Below are 15,181 nucleotides of genomic sequence, written 5' to 3'. Positions count from 1 at the left end.
TATTATTTTCCAAGTTGTTGTAAACTTAGTCTGTTGCTGTTTATGTAAATTAAAACAATGGTTTCCTTGGAGTAATAGATGAATATTTAACTCTAACTGCAACTGCAACTTTCTCGAAATTCGATGCCTCTTTTTAAATAATGAATAAATGACAATGTCACTAATCTAAATCATAATCAGGGGGAGGTAAATTCGGCACTGACCCGTCAGTCGGCTTCCTTTGTCTCGCATGTAACGAGTCTCGCCCCCATTCATTGGCTGGTTCAAAATCTGCGTCATTTCCCGATGTTGGATGAGGTACCTGATTGGCTGGTTGCCGAGCAGACGGCAGTTTTGGCGGGTCTTCTTCTTTCGTAAACAAATACTCTCTGCGAGTCTCGTCCGGGGAGGGAATGACCACGTCTTCAGTGCGGGAACTTCTTGTTTCACTGAATGTAAATTCTTTTTCTGTGTTCCCTGGCACTCGTTCACTATTACCATTTCGCGGCACTTTGTTAGCTGACGCTGTTGGACTTTCTTCACCAAGGGTCATCGTTGCATACTGGAAGTACATCGCATATCACAACATGTCAATCATAATACCGCCTCCATGTCTATTAACAAGTAGCATACATGCATTCTGTTCGCTAGTCTGTCTCACAGGCCCTTAACCATATTATTTACCTTCCGCCCAGTCTACATACTGTAATTCTACACCTCTAAATGAAGCAAGTCTAGATTTTCAACAGGTTCAGGTCTGAATATCCCTCCTGAATGGGGCTCCTCTTCAATTTAAATAGAGTTGTTTGTTTCCATCAAAATTATGAATTTTCAGAGACTAACCGTTAGTTTATTGTTCGCCTACTCAAACGAACACAAAATATTTTTGTACAGAAAACGAAAAACTTTAGGTTGTGACATTTGCCACGATCTAGGGTGCTATAACCACCCTTCTCTAAGCATCCAGAATACTATTATATTTATCGTGGCATCCAGTTGAAGAACTCTTCAGTCATACCAGCGTACACAGCTGGTACACGTAGATTAGACTGGGATTTCCACATACAATGCATGATCATGCATGGTCGTTAGCCTAGGGCTAAATAATAAGTCATTCGTTGTAAAAATGAATAAAAAATGAATAAACATAAAATGGTACCAGATGAAATTTCATAGCATCAGGAATACCACTTAACAGGGCTCGACTTTCGGCGTACCAAAAGCACAGACTTAAATTGTATTCTACTTGGCACAGTAAACTATACACTGCCACCCCCGTTGATCCGGACGGTGGCGTTCCCAGCAATCCTGATTAAAGGGGTCCGGACTAAAGCAGTTTTAGTGTATTGCATGGTGCGTGTGAATCCTCAGATGAATATATAGTTTAATCACTGTTTGCGTGTTCAAGGCTCCGGGCTCCGGGCTCCGGGCTCTGGGTCTGATGTCATATTACAGGTCGAGTCATAGTTCCAAAATCTACTTCACTTACATCTAGTGTCCTATATTCGAGGCTCAATGGGAATGCGTTTGGATCTATACTATCGAAATTAACTGTTGTGTGAGTGAGTGAGTGACTATGGTTTTACGCCGCTTTTAGCAATATTCCAGCAATATGTCGACGGGGGACACCAGACATGGGCTTCACATTGTACCCATGTACCCATGTCTTCGGCGTGACGAGCGAACGCTTTACCACTAGGCTACCCGACCGCCCCAATTAACTGTTGAACATTACGATGATAATATATCTTATAAATGACGACACACCTTTTAATTACATAAACACACATTATATATAATATTGTGTAAATAACCCGATAATCTTTATAGGTTGAAATAGTTTCGAATTCTAAAATACTCCATTTAAGGACAGATGGGTACGTACCGCTTCTCCTTGACTTTTCTGCGCCCTGAAACATGAGTAAACAGACTGTAACGTGTCGGTCATGGTTACATATACACCAAGGGAAGACATGCCAGGTGATAAGGTATACGAGTACTGATTACTTAGAGAATAACCAATGAGGTAAGCCCAGGAGTTTTGCTAATTCACTCGACTTGAGTTGATATATCTGATATCAAAGCCACGCGGGTGATTCTATCAATTTATCAGTTTGTGATGTCACGAACTGTGGATGACCTCATATCGTATTGTCTCAACATTGTTTGTTTGTTATTTAACACCGCACTAAGCACTATTCCAGCTATATAAATAATCGAATCAGAACCAGACAATCCAGTGATTGACATCATGACCATCGATCCTCGCAATTGCATCAACCAAGTCAGCGATCCTGACCCCCCGATCCCGTTTATCGCCTCTTACGACAAGCATAGTCGCCTGTTACGACAAGCATGGCTTGCTGAAGACCTATTCTGACCCGGATCTTCGCGGGTCGTCTGAACAATGAACTATTGAGACATCATATCGCTTCAACTGACCAGTCAGTATTGAAAAGTTAAATACACATTTGCAAATATCTAAAAGTTATTACAAGCGATCCTTTAACCTTACGTGTAATATGATGTTTACTGCGGCGTTCAGTAATAATAATCATCATCAAAATCTGTGAGTATTTGTGTTGTTGGCATCTGGTGTGTTGTCTGCCGTGCTGAATAATACGTTCTCTTCGTACTACGATATTTTATACCAAACACATGTTTTCTTCGTAGCTGTTCCGCTAACTCTTTGCATACGTATACACAAGTACATATCCGAAGCGTTGGACTATCTGGCGTTCAGCCAAGGTTGATTTTATCGATAACTGACAAGTAGTTTGTTTGCTCCTAGTTCGAAATGTGTGTATGACATAGTGAAAGTAGAATGAGAGTTATCAAATACAAACCACCAACTGATTAATATATTTCAGTGAAGTATTTCTGTTATGTAATAGAAAGGATGTCAGCTTAACGTGATCATATTTGAACAGCGAATTCTGGCACGAGTAAGGGACATAACTCCACATAGCCAGTTGTTGGGAAAGCCGTACCAATACCCTCGGTAATGTGTAAACTGAAATTTATTAAACTTACCACAACGGCACCCTTTGATTTCGGAAACCTGAAACGACAAGTTCATTGATTAGCAGCTTGTTGAAATAAGTTCTTGTGAAAGTACACATTACAGCGTTTGCCTTGCTTCAGAATAAACAGATAATGTATGGATTTTTAAGTGAGTGAGTTAAAATTAACGTCGCATTGGTAATTGTTCAGTCATATACACTCTTCAAGAAAAGAAACGCACAGGTAGATGTTTAGTAAATGTATTGCACCTAATAAAGTCGATATATTTGATTTAATATCATGGATACAAATATGAAATGTTGGAGCTCGATAGTCACATGTTGTCGTTGTACAAAGGCATTAAAAACTGTTCATTGTCATGTCACATAAGGCCACAAGGTTGCGCTGAACTCAGTTTCTCGTGTGACCGCCCCGGGCAGCAATCACGGCTCTGCATCTCCTGGGCACTGACGAGATAAGTGTACGAATTCTGTCCTCCGAAATTCTGCGCCATTCTGCTTGTAACGCGTTGGCAAGTTGTGGGAGCGTCTGCGGCGTGTTCTGACGTTGACGTACACTTCGAGCGAGTTCATACCAGATGTCTTAGATTGGGTTGAGATCTGGAGATCTCGACGGCCAGGGCAAGACGTTGATGTTGGCATTATGTGGGTATTCTACCTCGACACGAGCTGTGTGCGGTGGAGGGTTGGCCTGATGAAACAGCTCCCTCTGGCGGTCAGTGATTGGAAGAAGGTGAGGTTAAAGAATTGGATTCATGTAGCGATATGCTATCAAATTTCCCTGAACCACAACCAAGTCAGATCTCGTGGTGTAGGATTTGGCTCGCCACACAATGACGCTACCGCTACCGAAATTGTCGAATTCACGTACACGATGTGGGGTAAAACGCTCATTTCGACGACGATAAACACATTGTCTTCCATCTCGCATGTGAAGAAGAAATCGTGATTCTTCGCTAAACCACACTCGTTTCCAGTTTCTCAAATTCCAAGGCTGTAAGGTATGGCACCAACGCAAGCGACGCTATCGATGGATCTGTTGCAAAACAGGGACGATAACTGGTCTTCTGGATCGGATTCCAGCCTCGCGAAGATAGTTCCTGACAGTCTGGTCATATATCCTCCTCAAACCAGGGATGCGTCCTCCATTGCGATGACGTAAGTGGAACAGTCGAATGTAGCGATCCTGTGCAGGGGTGGTAACTCTTGGTCGGCCGGTTCTCGGACGGTCTGCAGTGGAATTGAACTGTGTGGATAGGTCACAATGGCGGCAAATGGTGCTGTGGTGGACGTTGAAGTGGCGTGCAACAGAAGACTGCGATTCCCTTCTTTAGATACATCCTATGGCGATGTTCCGATCGGCAGCGTTGAGTCTCGGCATTTTCGAATTTGAAAAATGTTGACAATTGAACGACAAGTTATTGGAGTATGCTTGCCTTTTTATAGCCACTACCACGAGCTACGAATGCCATAACTTGCACGTGCATTTTGCTTTACTGTTTTCCTCCATGACATTTTTTTTGACAAGAGTGAAAAAAATGCCGTTTGAGACATTGCAAATCAACAATGGCTGCGTTTTGACGCACCGTTTGTCGAACATCAGGCCACCAACATTTTCTAATAACATATATCCAATTTAAATGCCGGATTTTTTGTGTAGTCAGGTTCAATGAACTACATACTACCTGTAGGTTTCTTTTTTGAAGTGTGTATGTGCCAGTTTAAGATGGAAACCCTGCTCAGACACAGTATACTGACTCCAAACTAACCAGTTATTGTTTTATCCCCTTAATGTCGAGCGCCAGGCAGGGTAACAACAAGTACCATCTTTTAATGCCTTTTGGTATGACGCTCTCCGCGAAGACGCTCTATCCACCAGACCACGGAGGGGGTCCAACAACTTGACAACTACTGGCTATTACATGTGCAGAGTTTTCATCAGACCCGTGAAGATCCGGTGTAGAATAGATCTTCAGCAACCCATGCTTGCCGTAAAAGGCGACTACGCTTGTCGTAAAAGGCGACTAACGGGATCGGGTGGTCAGGCTCGCTGACTTGGTTGATGCATGTCATCGATCCCAGTTGCGTGGATCGATGCTCATGATGTCAATCACTGGATTGTCTGGCCCAAACTCGATTATTTACAGACCGCCGTCATAAAGCTGGAATATTGCTGAATGCGGCGTTAAACAACAAACCAAATCAAAATCATTGGAAAAATATATAATATCTTTTTCATTATGCAATTAGTCGGTCAAATATGAAAAACACGGAGGCGTTTCAGGAAAATAGCGACGACAAGAAGACATTTCATTGAAAAATAAATATCATCATACATCGAATTATATATGAGAGCGAATTGTGAACCATTAAAACTAAAGACGTTACGTCCCTGAATGCACGTGTTGTTACCTACCTTTCGGTTGTGCGACATCGTATACGACTGCCCCCGGCTGCTGTGTGTAGGGCCCGTTATAAGTGTGTGCTCTCACAGTTACGCTGGTGCCGTCTTGTTTCGGGGGGCTTGCAGGGGCCCTCTCCTCGATATACCGCGGCCTGTAGGAAGCCATGTGGCGGGTGGGCATTGTGGGGAAATGGTAGAGGTCCCGTGTGGGCGGGGCTATCGGGTAGGGCATCGAACGGGAAACCGTGGGGACAGAGCCGTTACGAACGTGGCCGTTGATCAGAGGATCTTGCTGGCTTGTTTTGTCATCAGATATTCCTCGGCATCTCCTACAGTAGAACAGTTAGTTAGCTTACCTGGAAACGTCACTACCATTATCTTAATTATCGGTATATGATAATTTAAATTTTGTGAATAGGTGAAATAAAAATAATTGCTACATATAAATCAATAAAGATATTTCTTGAAACGTATTTGAGAAACTCAGTCGTCGTAGCCATTTTCATATAACATGTTTCGATTATTTCAATTTTCTGGACCCACAAGATTTGAATAAACTGCAGGGCAAACGAAAGTATTCACTTGAAAATTGGATTTGATAAAAAAACAACTTACAAATGTGATCAGAACGTTACCAGACTGAATGTATGGTATCTGTGAACCCACTCAGCCACTCATGACAATACCTGCTTTACACGTGCACTGCTCATTACATCCCCATCGAATAACCATTTTTTGTTTGTTTCATTTTTAGCCACCCTCAAACATGCGTGTTTACTTTGTGTATATGTCGTTGCAAAGACATTAAAATCATAATCAAGTGAAATAATACCACAAGAATGTGGGATATCATTCAATTCTTAGTTATTAGTGAGTGGGTATGATTTTACGCCGCTTTTAGCAATATTCCAGCAATATCACGGCGGGGGACACCAGAAATGGGCTTCACACATTGAACCCGGGTCTTCGGCGTGACGAGCGAACGCTTTAACCACTAGGCTACCCGACCGCCCCTATTGATTTAATAAGTTTTCAAACAAATATATCAATGATGCAGATATGCAGTACACGATACAGTATTAGAGAGAGAAATTTAATGTACATAAATAAGTTCAATCCAGTCTTAATTTAGTAACTTTGAACTACATTTACCTTAATTACACTGTCTACATTCTCCAGACTTAATAACTGTACAGACATTAAAAACTGATGGTACCTTCAAAGTAATAATGGTATATTTTTTCATATAAAAGTAAATATTCGTCTTCCACACTTCAATGGAGTACAGTAAAGTACGGTTATAACGAACTCAAAGGGACTACTAATTTTAGTTCGTTATAACCGTAGTTCGTTATAAGCATATATACAGCATAACTAAAGCAAATAGTCGGTACCCAAAAAGCAAGTTCGTTATATCCGTCAGTTCGTTATAAGCGTGTTCGTTATAACCGTAGTTTACTGTATTTGTACATAAGATCCCTACCTGCATGTATAGTAGATAGCGACAATGGTGATGAGTAGCATGACGCCGCAGATGATGCTTGCAGCCACAACGCCTCCGAGAGTATCTTCCATCTTCACTTAGTATCACGTCACGCCTGGAACATAGGCGGGTTAAACTGGGAATAAGGACATAACTTGTGCACAAGGTTCCAATCTCATTAAAATCAGATCTTAGTTCTCGCTATGCTAAACAAACATCTGAGGACATCCCATAAAGGGTCACTCAGATATATGTCCTTCATGCAGTTGGTTAAAATCCAACTCACTCTATCACTCACTAATATATATTGCGTACAAGACGTGCAGAAACCGACGTCATATGGTGTAGTTATATTAAGTGTTGTCCGTAATTAAAGCACCTGGGAAATGTTATGTTCGCCACTGCACCTGAAAGGCGCGGGGTTGATGCACATTTTCTTTAAAATACAAACTTTATGCGAATTCTCCGAAACGGGAACGCCATAAGCAGAACTTAAAGGTAACTCTGAATAGATTTCGCTTCCCTGTTGGATACCTGATACACAGGTAATACAATATGGCTATTCACGTTGACTGGTTCCACGCTCCAGTTGCGCGGTGTCAGTTGTAAGTTGTATTTTGCACGATGACAACCCCTACACTACACATAAAGCGCCTTTTCACAGACGACGGGACAAAATACATGGGAAGGCAAAATTATGCTTAGGCTGTAGAGAATGCAGTCAAGGTGCATATTCGTGTAGTTTTACCTGTCGCGTTACCTCCTTGCATGTGATGGTCTGATTCAGATCTTTTGTAGCCATGGTTATCAACATACAAAACTCCCTATATTTTCATTTCCCCCATGAAAATACGTGTAGAGTTTAAGCTAACATCCACTTGAGATTTTCCTTAATGATCTGTTTGTGTTGTTTGTTTGTTTGTTTGTTTGTTATTTAACTGGACCGCCTCCGTGGTCTTGTGGTAGAGCGTCCGCCCGGAGAGCGGAAGGTCCAGGGTTCGATCCCGGGCCGCGTCATACAAAAAGACGTTAAAAGATGGTACTTGTTGTTACCCTGTCTGGCGCTCGGCATTAAGGGGCTAAAACAAGGACTGGTCGGCTCGGAGTCAGTATACTGTGTCTGAGTGGGGTATTCATGTTAAACTGCGGCATGGTATCTCAGTGAGCTAGCACTATAAATCGGCATCAGTCCGGACTAGTACAAGCAGCCACACACACACATACACGTGCATGCACGTCGCTATATAAGTGCAATAATCTTGGACGCGACGTTAAACCCAATTTCACCTGTTATTTAACTGCGCACTCAGCAATATTGCAGTTATTTGACCAAGGCCTGTAAATAATCGAGTCAGAACCTGAAACACAAGTAATCGATATTATGAGCCACAATCTACACCGATGACACGCAAGTCACCGAGCCTGACCACAATCCGGGTTAGAATAGGCCTTTAGCAACCCATTCTTGCCGTAAAAAGCGACTATGCTTGTCGTAAAAGGCGACTAACGGGATTGAGTGGTCAGGCTGCTGACTTGGTTGATGCAAGTCACCGTATGCCAATTGCGTAGATCGATGCTCATGATGTCGATCTCGGGATTGTCTGGTCCAGAGTCGATTATTTACAACCGCCGTCATATAGCTGCAATATTGCTAAGTGCAGAGTTAACAACACACAAACAAACAAATGTTAAGGTGTACCAAGACACTCCATCACGCCCATGTAAGACCACCCCTACAGAGCAGGCCTACCCTAGCACCCCCACCCCCGACCACACAGAGAATGAGACTCCGCTGAGGCAGACACACAAGGGTACCCACCGACCGTGAAACGTCAGGTTGTCGTGCATGATTGTCGGTCGGTCTGCTCATTACGGTGAGATATTTGTATTTCGTTAAGGTCTCATAAACAAGAAATCTATTTTAAAACTAGCAGAACAACGTAAAAAAAGGTTTAATCTCAAGTATAAACTGTCGGTCGACGCCAAAATGATATGAAGTAACCCATTTTGTACATGTTAGTGCCACGGGGGTCGCACATCGCTCTGATTTGTCAGCACCCGTGCTCGTGTCTGCTGTTAGACATTCATCACTTCTGACTTTCCTCCCGCAACAGCTTTAAACTCACTCACTCACTCACTCACTCACTCACTCACTCACCCACATTCACTCATTGTAACGTGACGCTCATATAGTTTCATGCTCATTAATGTACTTTGGTGTAATATTCAGAAGCAGTAACCCCTCAGCTCTGCTTAAAATATAGAAAGGTTATTGTGACTGCGGGTCTAATACTAGATATATCGCCTAGCTTGAACATACGGGACAGGATTAAAAATTTACCAAATTTGAATTTTTTTTAATTGACTGAGATAGTATAATACTGTTGTTAATGGCATGCATGTTATATACCACGATGCTTATACCATTCTTATACCACCTCGGAAATATCACATTTATTTCTGGATTATACAGAAGACAATACTGTGAAGGCGAAGAATATAACAGAAGATTTAACGCCACGTTCAATATAAATTCTTCGAGTGAGTGAGTGAGTGTTTCTTCGTGGCTTTTAGCAATATTCCAGCATGATGGAAATAGAACCCGACCTTCAACGTGACGAGCGAAAGCTTTAACCACATGGCTACCCTACGCCTGCACTAGAAATGCGAGTTTTTGTATGTGATATGTTTCTATTATCAAACTCTATGATAACAGTTTGCTACTTCGCGAGGCACACCAAGAGCGGTTTTCGAATAGCACTGATGTGGAGACTCGAACTAGGGTCTGGTTTATCACGATGGAACGCACTAACCAGTGAACTACCTGTCCATTGCAGGTCTAGTTTTACCAGCATCACTGTTATCTCGGTGGCAGCTGTCATGTCGATATCACATTTCCATCATGTCGATTTCAGCCTGTCGTGCAGCGCGTCAATCACAACACGGGAGATTGCCAGGACCCGGATGTTGAACGCACCTTCCTTCGGAGGCGGCAAATAAAAATCAATAGTTGACAGATCGAGTATTATGATGTCATCGACGCCACACCAACATCACAGCGGGAAAACGCACCGGACAGCAGTATCATAGGTCAAGGTCATGCTGCTACCTTGGTCTAGTGGCTAGAGCGCCTGCCCGGGAAGTGAAAGATCAGTGGTTACATACCCCGGCCGCGTCATGAAAAAAGACAATAAAAGATGGCACTTATTGCCTGGCGCTCGGCATTCAGGACATAACACAAGGACTGGTGGGCTTGGGATCAGTATACTGTATCTGAGTGGGATATCCACGTTGAACTGCGACATGGTGTGTCAGCGGGTTAGCACTACAAAACACACACACACACACACACACACACACACACACACACACATTATTTCATTATTTGGGGCCGATGGGATAGCCTGTTGTTAAAGCGTTCGCTCATCACGCCGAAGACCTATTTTTGGTGTCCCCCTCGTAATCATCAACATCAGTTGTATTAGCCTTTTCCAACTGCTGAGGATTGTGCGCTGAAATAATGGTAAATATTTCATGCGAACAAGGATTGATTGCTTCTTGATTCGCCATAACATTGTAAATACACACCACCCTCCAGTGAGCTCCAACTTCATGAAGAGTGTTTGTGTGCCGGGAGCGTGAGAGAGGTCGCATTAAACATTACACAGGGTCTCACTCGTACCACACGGACTGATATCTGTCATGCCCTACTTGGATTAGACTAACATCTAGTCTCTGAAATGAACACATCTTACATAAAAAAAACAGTTGTTCAGTTATCTTAATAAAGATAAAATAAAAAGGAGCCCAGTGACTCTCTTCATTTTCAGATTTCCTGATACCGCAGTGATCTAGACTTGCCAAACATTATAGACTTGCATGGGCTGTATTTGATATATATTTGTATCAGGGTCTGTAAGACAGACTATACTTGGATGGAAACCTTTAGAATCGGACATAGACTAGAGGAAACTACCAATGCAACAGCAGAATAGACTTAATTCCGAGAAGAATCTTCAGTACCAGATTCTTCCTCTCAAAATACAATTGTTCTACAATATCATTGGTTATGTCCCTGACATAAGATATTGGATAAGCGTACGATATCCAAATGTAATATTGTACAGTTCCTGGTCAGATTTAGCACAGCACCATGGCACATTCCCCACCTGATGTACCTGAAGGAAAGGAAGAGAATAAATGGATGTCAACTTCTTTATTATGAGGAACACAACGTTTCGGAGTATATGCTTACTCCTTCATCAGGTGAATGATGAAGGAGTAAGCATATACTCCGAAACGTTGTTTTCCTCATAATAAAGAAGTTGACATCCATATATTCTCTTACTTATGTGTATCACTTCTAAATGCCTTTCAAAGAACTACCTGAAGGAAGCTTTGAAAGATGTCATTAACGTGAACAACCTTGATCCGAAATCCTTTAAACAAATTAATCCGTTTATCACCCCTGGCAAAGCCTGGTAATTCGCCAAAGGAAATTCAGCCCTGAAGCAAGCTGCAACCTTCGTGATCCAGGCATGTGCAGTCTGGAGACCTGGGAAAGTCCGGGATGTGTGTGACAGGATGAACTTTGTCTTCCAAGACCTGTTCGTTCATGTGTGTATCTGGCGACACAGAGTGAGTGGGTGAGTGAGTGAGTTGGGTTTAACGCCACTTTTAACAGTATTCCAGTTATATCACGGCGTGTCAGCTTAAGGTGGGAGGAAAGCCCGAAGTGATGCAGGTCTCAGACGTTTTGCCACTTCGGTGAAACCCACGAGCACGGGTATGGTGCTGACAAACCTAGAAACATAAACGGGGCTATGGGCGGATACAGCTTTTTTTAAAAGGGGGGTGCACAATTAAGATCTATTTATTGTCTTTGGTGGTAATTTATACAGAAATAAAGATTTTTTTCGAAAAATTTTTTTAAGAAAAACCTTTAAAAAACTCGACCCCCCCCCCCCCCTTCTGTATCCGCCCATGGGGGCGAACCGGGATTCGAACCACACAACAATAGGTTTCTGGCGTGCCCAAGGGACGCAACTCTGCACAGCGAATCGCGGCGCCTTAGACGAGTGGGCCACCCGTGCCCCCGCGGCGACACAGAGACAATGTGCGGTATAGTATAGTGGACACTTGTCCAGTGGCAGTCAGTGTGGCTCTCCATAACAAGCATATGGCCCCACATTTAAGCAGATCAAGAAACAGTAGGGAACTTAGAACAGAGAACAGTAAAAGGTCTCCTCCAATTGAAGTGAGTGAGTGAGTATGGTTTACGCCGCTTTTAGCAATATTCCAGCAATATCACGGCGGGGGACACCAGAAATGGGCTTCACACATTGTACCCATGTCGGGAATCGAACCCGGGTCTTCGGCGTGACGAGCGAACGCTTTAACCACTAGGCTACCCGACTACCCCTCCAATTGAAGAGATACATACTCGTTATATATATTTTCTGATCGACACATGAATATTCATATTCTTAACCTAAGGATGCATATCATTGTACACTTATAAAAACCGTATTTACATGTATCTAACTCTTAAATGTGTGTGTGTTGCTGTGTGTGCGAGAGAGAGGGATATCGTACCACGACAGTGTGGTTCGTTTCTTAGGTTATTAACCACATACCCAGATTCGCTATTGGCATAAAACATTCTCTGACCTGAGAGCAAAGTCTTAAAGAGACAACATTCATTCTCTGGGAAAAAAACTAATCCATGAATTTAAAATATTTGTTTAAGTTATGTTAGGAGTGTGTGTTTTTTATATGGGAAATGACGAGTTTAAAATGGAAGACCGTCTAAGAAAACAGTAATTATGTCAAGGGCGACAACGTTGAATATGGACCTCCTTTAATGATAAACAAACTCTCTACCCATCTAAATATACAACGTCAACGCCACAGAATCATCAGTCTCGAAACATATATATTGGGCGGAAAAGGCGAAATAGTGGTGAAAATTGTATGAACGGACCACTGAAAATCAGTGATGACACCAGGTGTTCGCGAAAAAGGCAAGCATATCCTGCTCTACCATCAGCACCCGCTTCTTAAAGCACTTCTACAAATCTATACATGCGCTGTACACAGGAAAACGAGTTCGATGTCAAAACTATTAATTCTTTCTGTTTTTCAAAGGGACATAACCATGTTGAAGATGAATTCCATGTTCTTATGATTTGTGACCAGTATTCTAGAGCAAGAAGAAACTCTTTTCCCAAGGGTCTCGTTACCCCTCCCTCTATTGAAAATTTTATAAGACTTATGACAGCTGAAAACGAACAAATTATAAAAGGCTTAGGTAAACTTCTCTCCCAAGTCATGAACATAGAACGGAAACACAGTGTTGAACGGTGAATCATTATCAAATCTACTCAGCATGCAAATATATATACAGTATATTTCCATTGTATTATGGGCCGGTGGCCTGAAGTACCGAATACATTTGTCTGTCTGTAAGATTGAAAGGTTGGTTTCAGTTGTTAATCATCTGTCAATCATATCAATCATTGAACATGCTAAACACACGTAAGTGAGTAATTACTACATCTGTGTAGTCACAGAAGGCCCTGGTAGCCTCGCTGTATCAATAACTTTTTTATGACCTTGTTACCGTCTTGCACTTACATAGTTATGACGTAACCGTCGTGCGCTTCGACAGTTTACAGACATATTATGTTCAGAAAAATACAGAAATTATTGCACATGAGCTCAATTATTCTGCCAGCCATAAGTTGTTTATGTTTTCACAGCAGACCGTGGTGACATTGAAGGATGGTGTATATAGGATAAATTGTGTTCTTTTTATGCGTGTTTTAATTGGCTGGCAATTGATAAACATCACGCTGCATTAGGTAATGTAGCTGTACAGCACTGCCCTATGGCAAGCCGTTTTCACATTTATTAAGGAATAACAGATATCTTCAATTGTTTTAAAGATATCGGTATTTTATTTAAAGATATCAATAATGTATTTAAGATATCAAAAAATAATTAAAGATATCTTAAATTCATTTCTGATATCCATAATACAATTATATATCTTAAAATGTTACGGTGATATCAACAAATTAGTTTGTGATATCTCTAAATGTATTTAAGATATCATTAAACATTTACCATGCTACAGTACATAGATATATTAGAAATAAATTCAAGATATCTTAAATTCAATTCAAGATATCTTGAAATAAATTATACATTTCCACAAATGCATTACAGATATCTTTAATTCAGTTAGAGATATCTTTGATTCAATTAGAGATATCTTTAATTCAATTCAAGATAAACTCCATAACTCAATGTACAGTTTAAAACTACGTAAATGTATGATCAAGGCAGACCTCCCAACACAGTATGACTTGATACAGGCATTCCGTTCGTCACATACTTCGGATAACTCGATATATTTTGGATGGCCAAGTGGAGTTCGAGTTAAAGGGAACAAGGCTAGCAAGTTTGATTCAAGTCGTTAAACAGCATTTTGTTTGTCTGCTAATTCGACTTTAGGATGTAAATTAGTCAAGCGGTTATCGATTACCCTAATTATCCAGAGGTGGTGTCTAAGTGGCACTTAATTCAACGTCTAGACCTAGACTGAAAAGAATGAGTATTGTTTAACGCCTCTTTGAACATTTTTTCACAGCGTGTCGGCTTCATGTGGAAGGAAATCGCGAAGGGATGCAGGTTTTACTTGGAGAAACCAACGAGAACTGGTATGGTGCTGACAAACCTGTCAGCATTATCAAGGCAAATCTGGGATTCGAACCCACGATATTGCAGAAATTGTGGCGCCCGGGAAGATTGGGCCACCCGTGCCCCCATTCATGAATGGGTATAAACTTACAGTGGCGACACAAGATGTTGGCAAACGGGCGTCCTGCCCTGCCAGTAGGAACGTCGGGAAGGTAAGGTCGGAATATAAGCCAAGGAAACACGACCGTTTAAGTCAACGAAATTGTTAATGAATATAAGTCAAGAGAATATCTCACCGTGACGTATATGCTGGTTCCGATGCTGGTGTTGGACAAACATATATTTAATCACGGCCATTATTTCAAAAGGCCCCTGGGTTCGAATCCCGGTTCGCCCCGATTATGTTTCTAGGTTTGTCAGCACCATACCCGTGCTCGTGGGTTTCACCGAAGTGGTAAACGTCTGAAACCTGCATCACTTCGGGCTTTCCTCCCACATTAAGCTGACACGCCGCGATATGACTGGAATAATGTTAAAAGCGGCGTTAAACCCAACTCACTCACTCACTCAAAAGGCCCGCGGAAAGAA

General features: G+C 41.9%; 1 protein-coding gene across 2 annotated transcripts in view; it reads right to left on the bottom strand.

Annotated features, from left to right (window-relative positions):
• Positions 1-15,181, bottom strand: part of LOC124137233 — a 38,597-nt gene that overhangs the window by 11,608 nt on the left and 11,808 nt on the right. For both annotated transcript variants that reach the window (XM_046503451.2, XM_046503450.2), the window contains 5 exons: positions 6,890-7,004; positions 5,419-5,735; positions 3,013-3,040; positions 1,865-1,889; positions 204-541 (listed from right to left, as the gene is read on the bottom strand). In XM_046503451.2, coding sequence (XP_046359407.2) covers positions 204-541; positions 1,865-1,889; positions 3,013-3,040; positions 5,419-5,735; positions 6,890-6,981 — 800 coding nt within the window. In that variant the 5' untranslated portion in view covers positions 6,982-7,004. The remainder of the gene's footprint in view (positions 1-203; positions 542-1,864; positions 1,890-3,012; positions 3,041-5,418; positions 5,736-6,889; positions 7,005-15,181) is intronic.

The sequence above is a fragment of the Haliotis rufescens genome, unplaced genomic scaffold, assembly GCF_023055435.1.
Source record: "Haliotis rufescens isolate VD_foot unplaced genomic scaffold, xgHalRufe1.0.p SCAF_11, whole genome shotgun sequence".
Classification (NCBI taxonomy): Eukaryota; Metazoa; Mollusca; class Gastropoda; order Lepetellida; family Haliotidae; genus Haliotis; species Haliotis rufescens.
The sequence above is the reverse complement of the archived record's forward strand: the minus strand, read 5'-3'. Positions and strand labels throughout refer to the sequence as shown.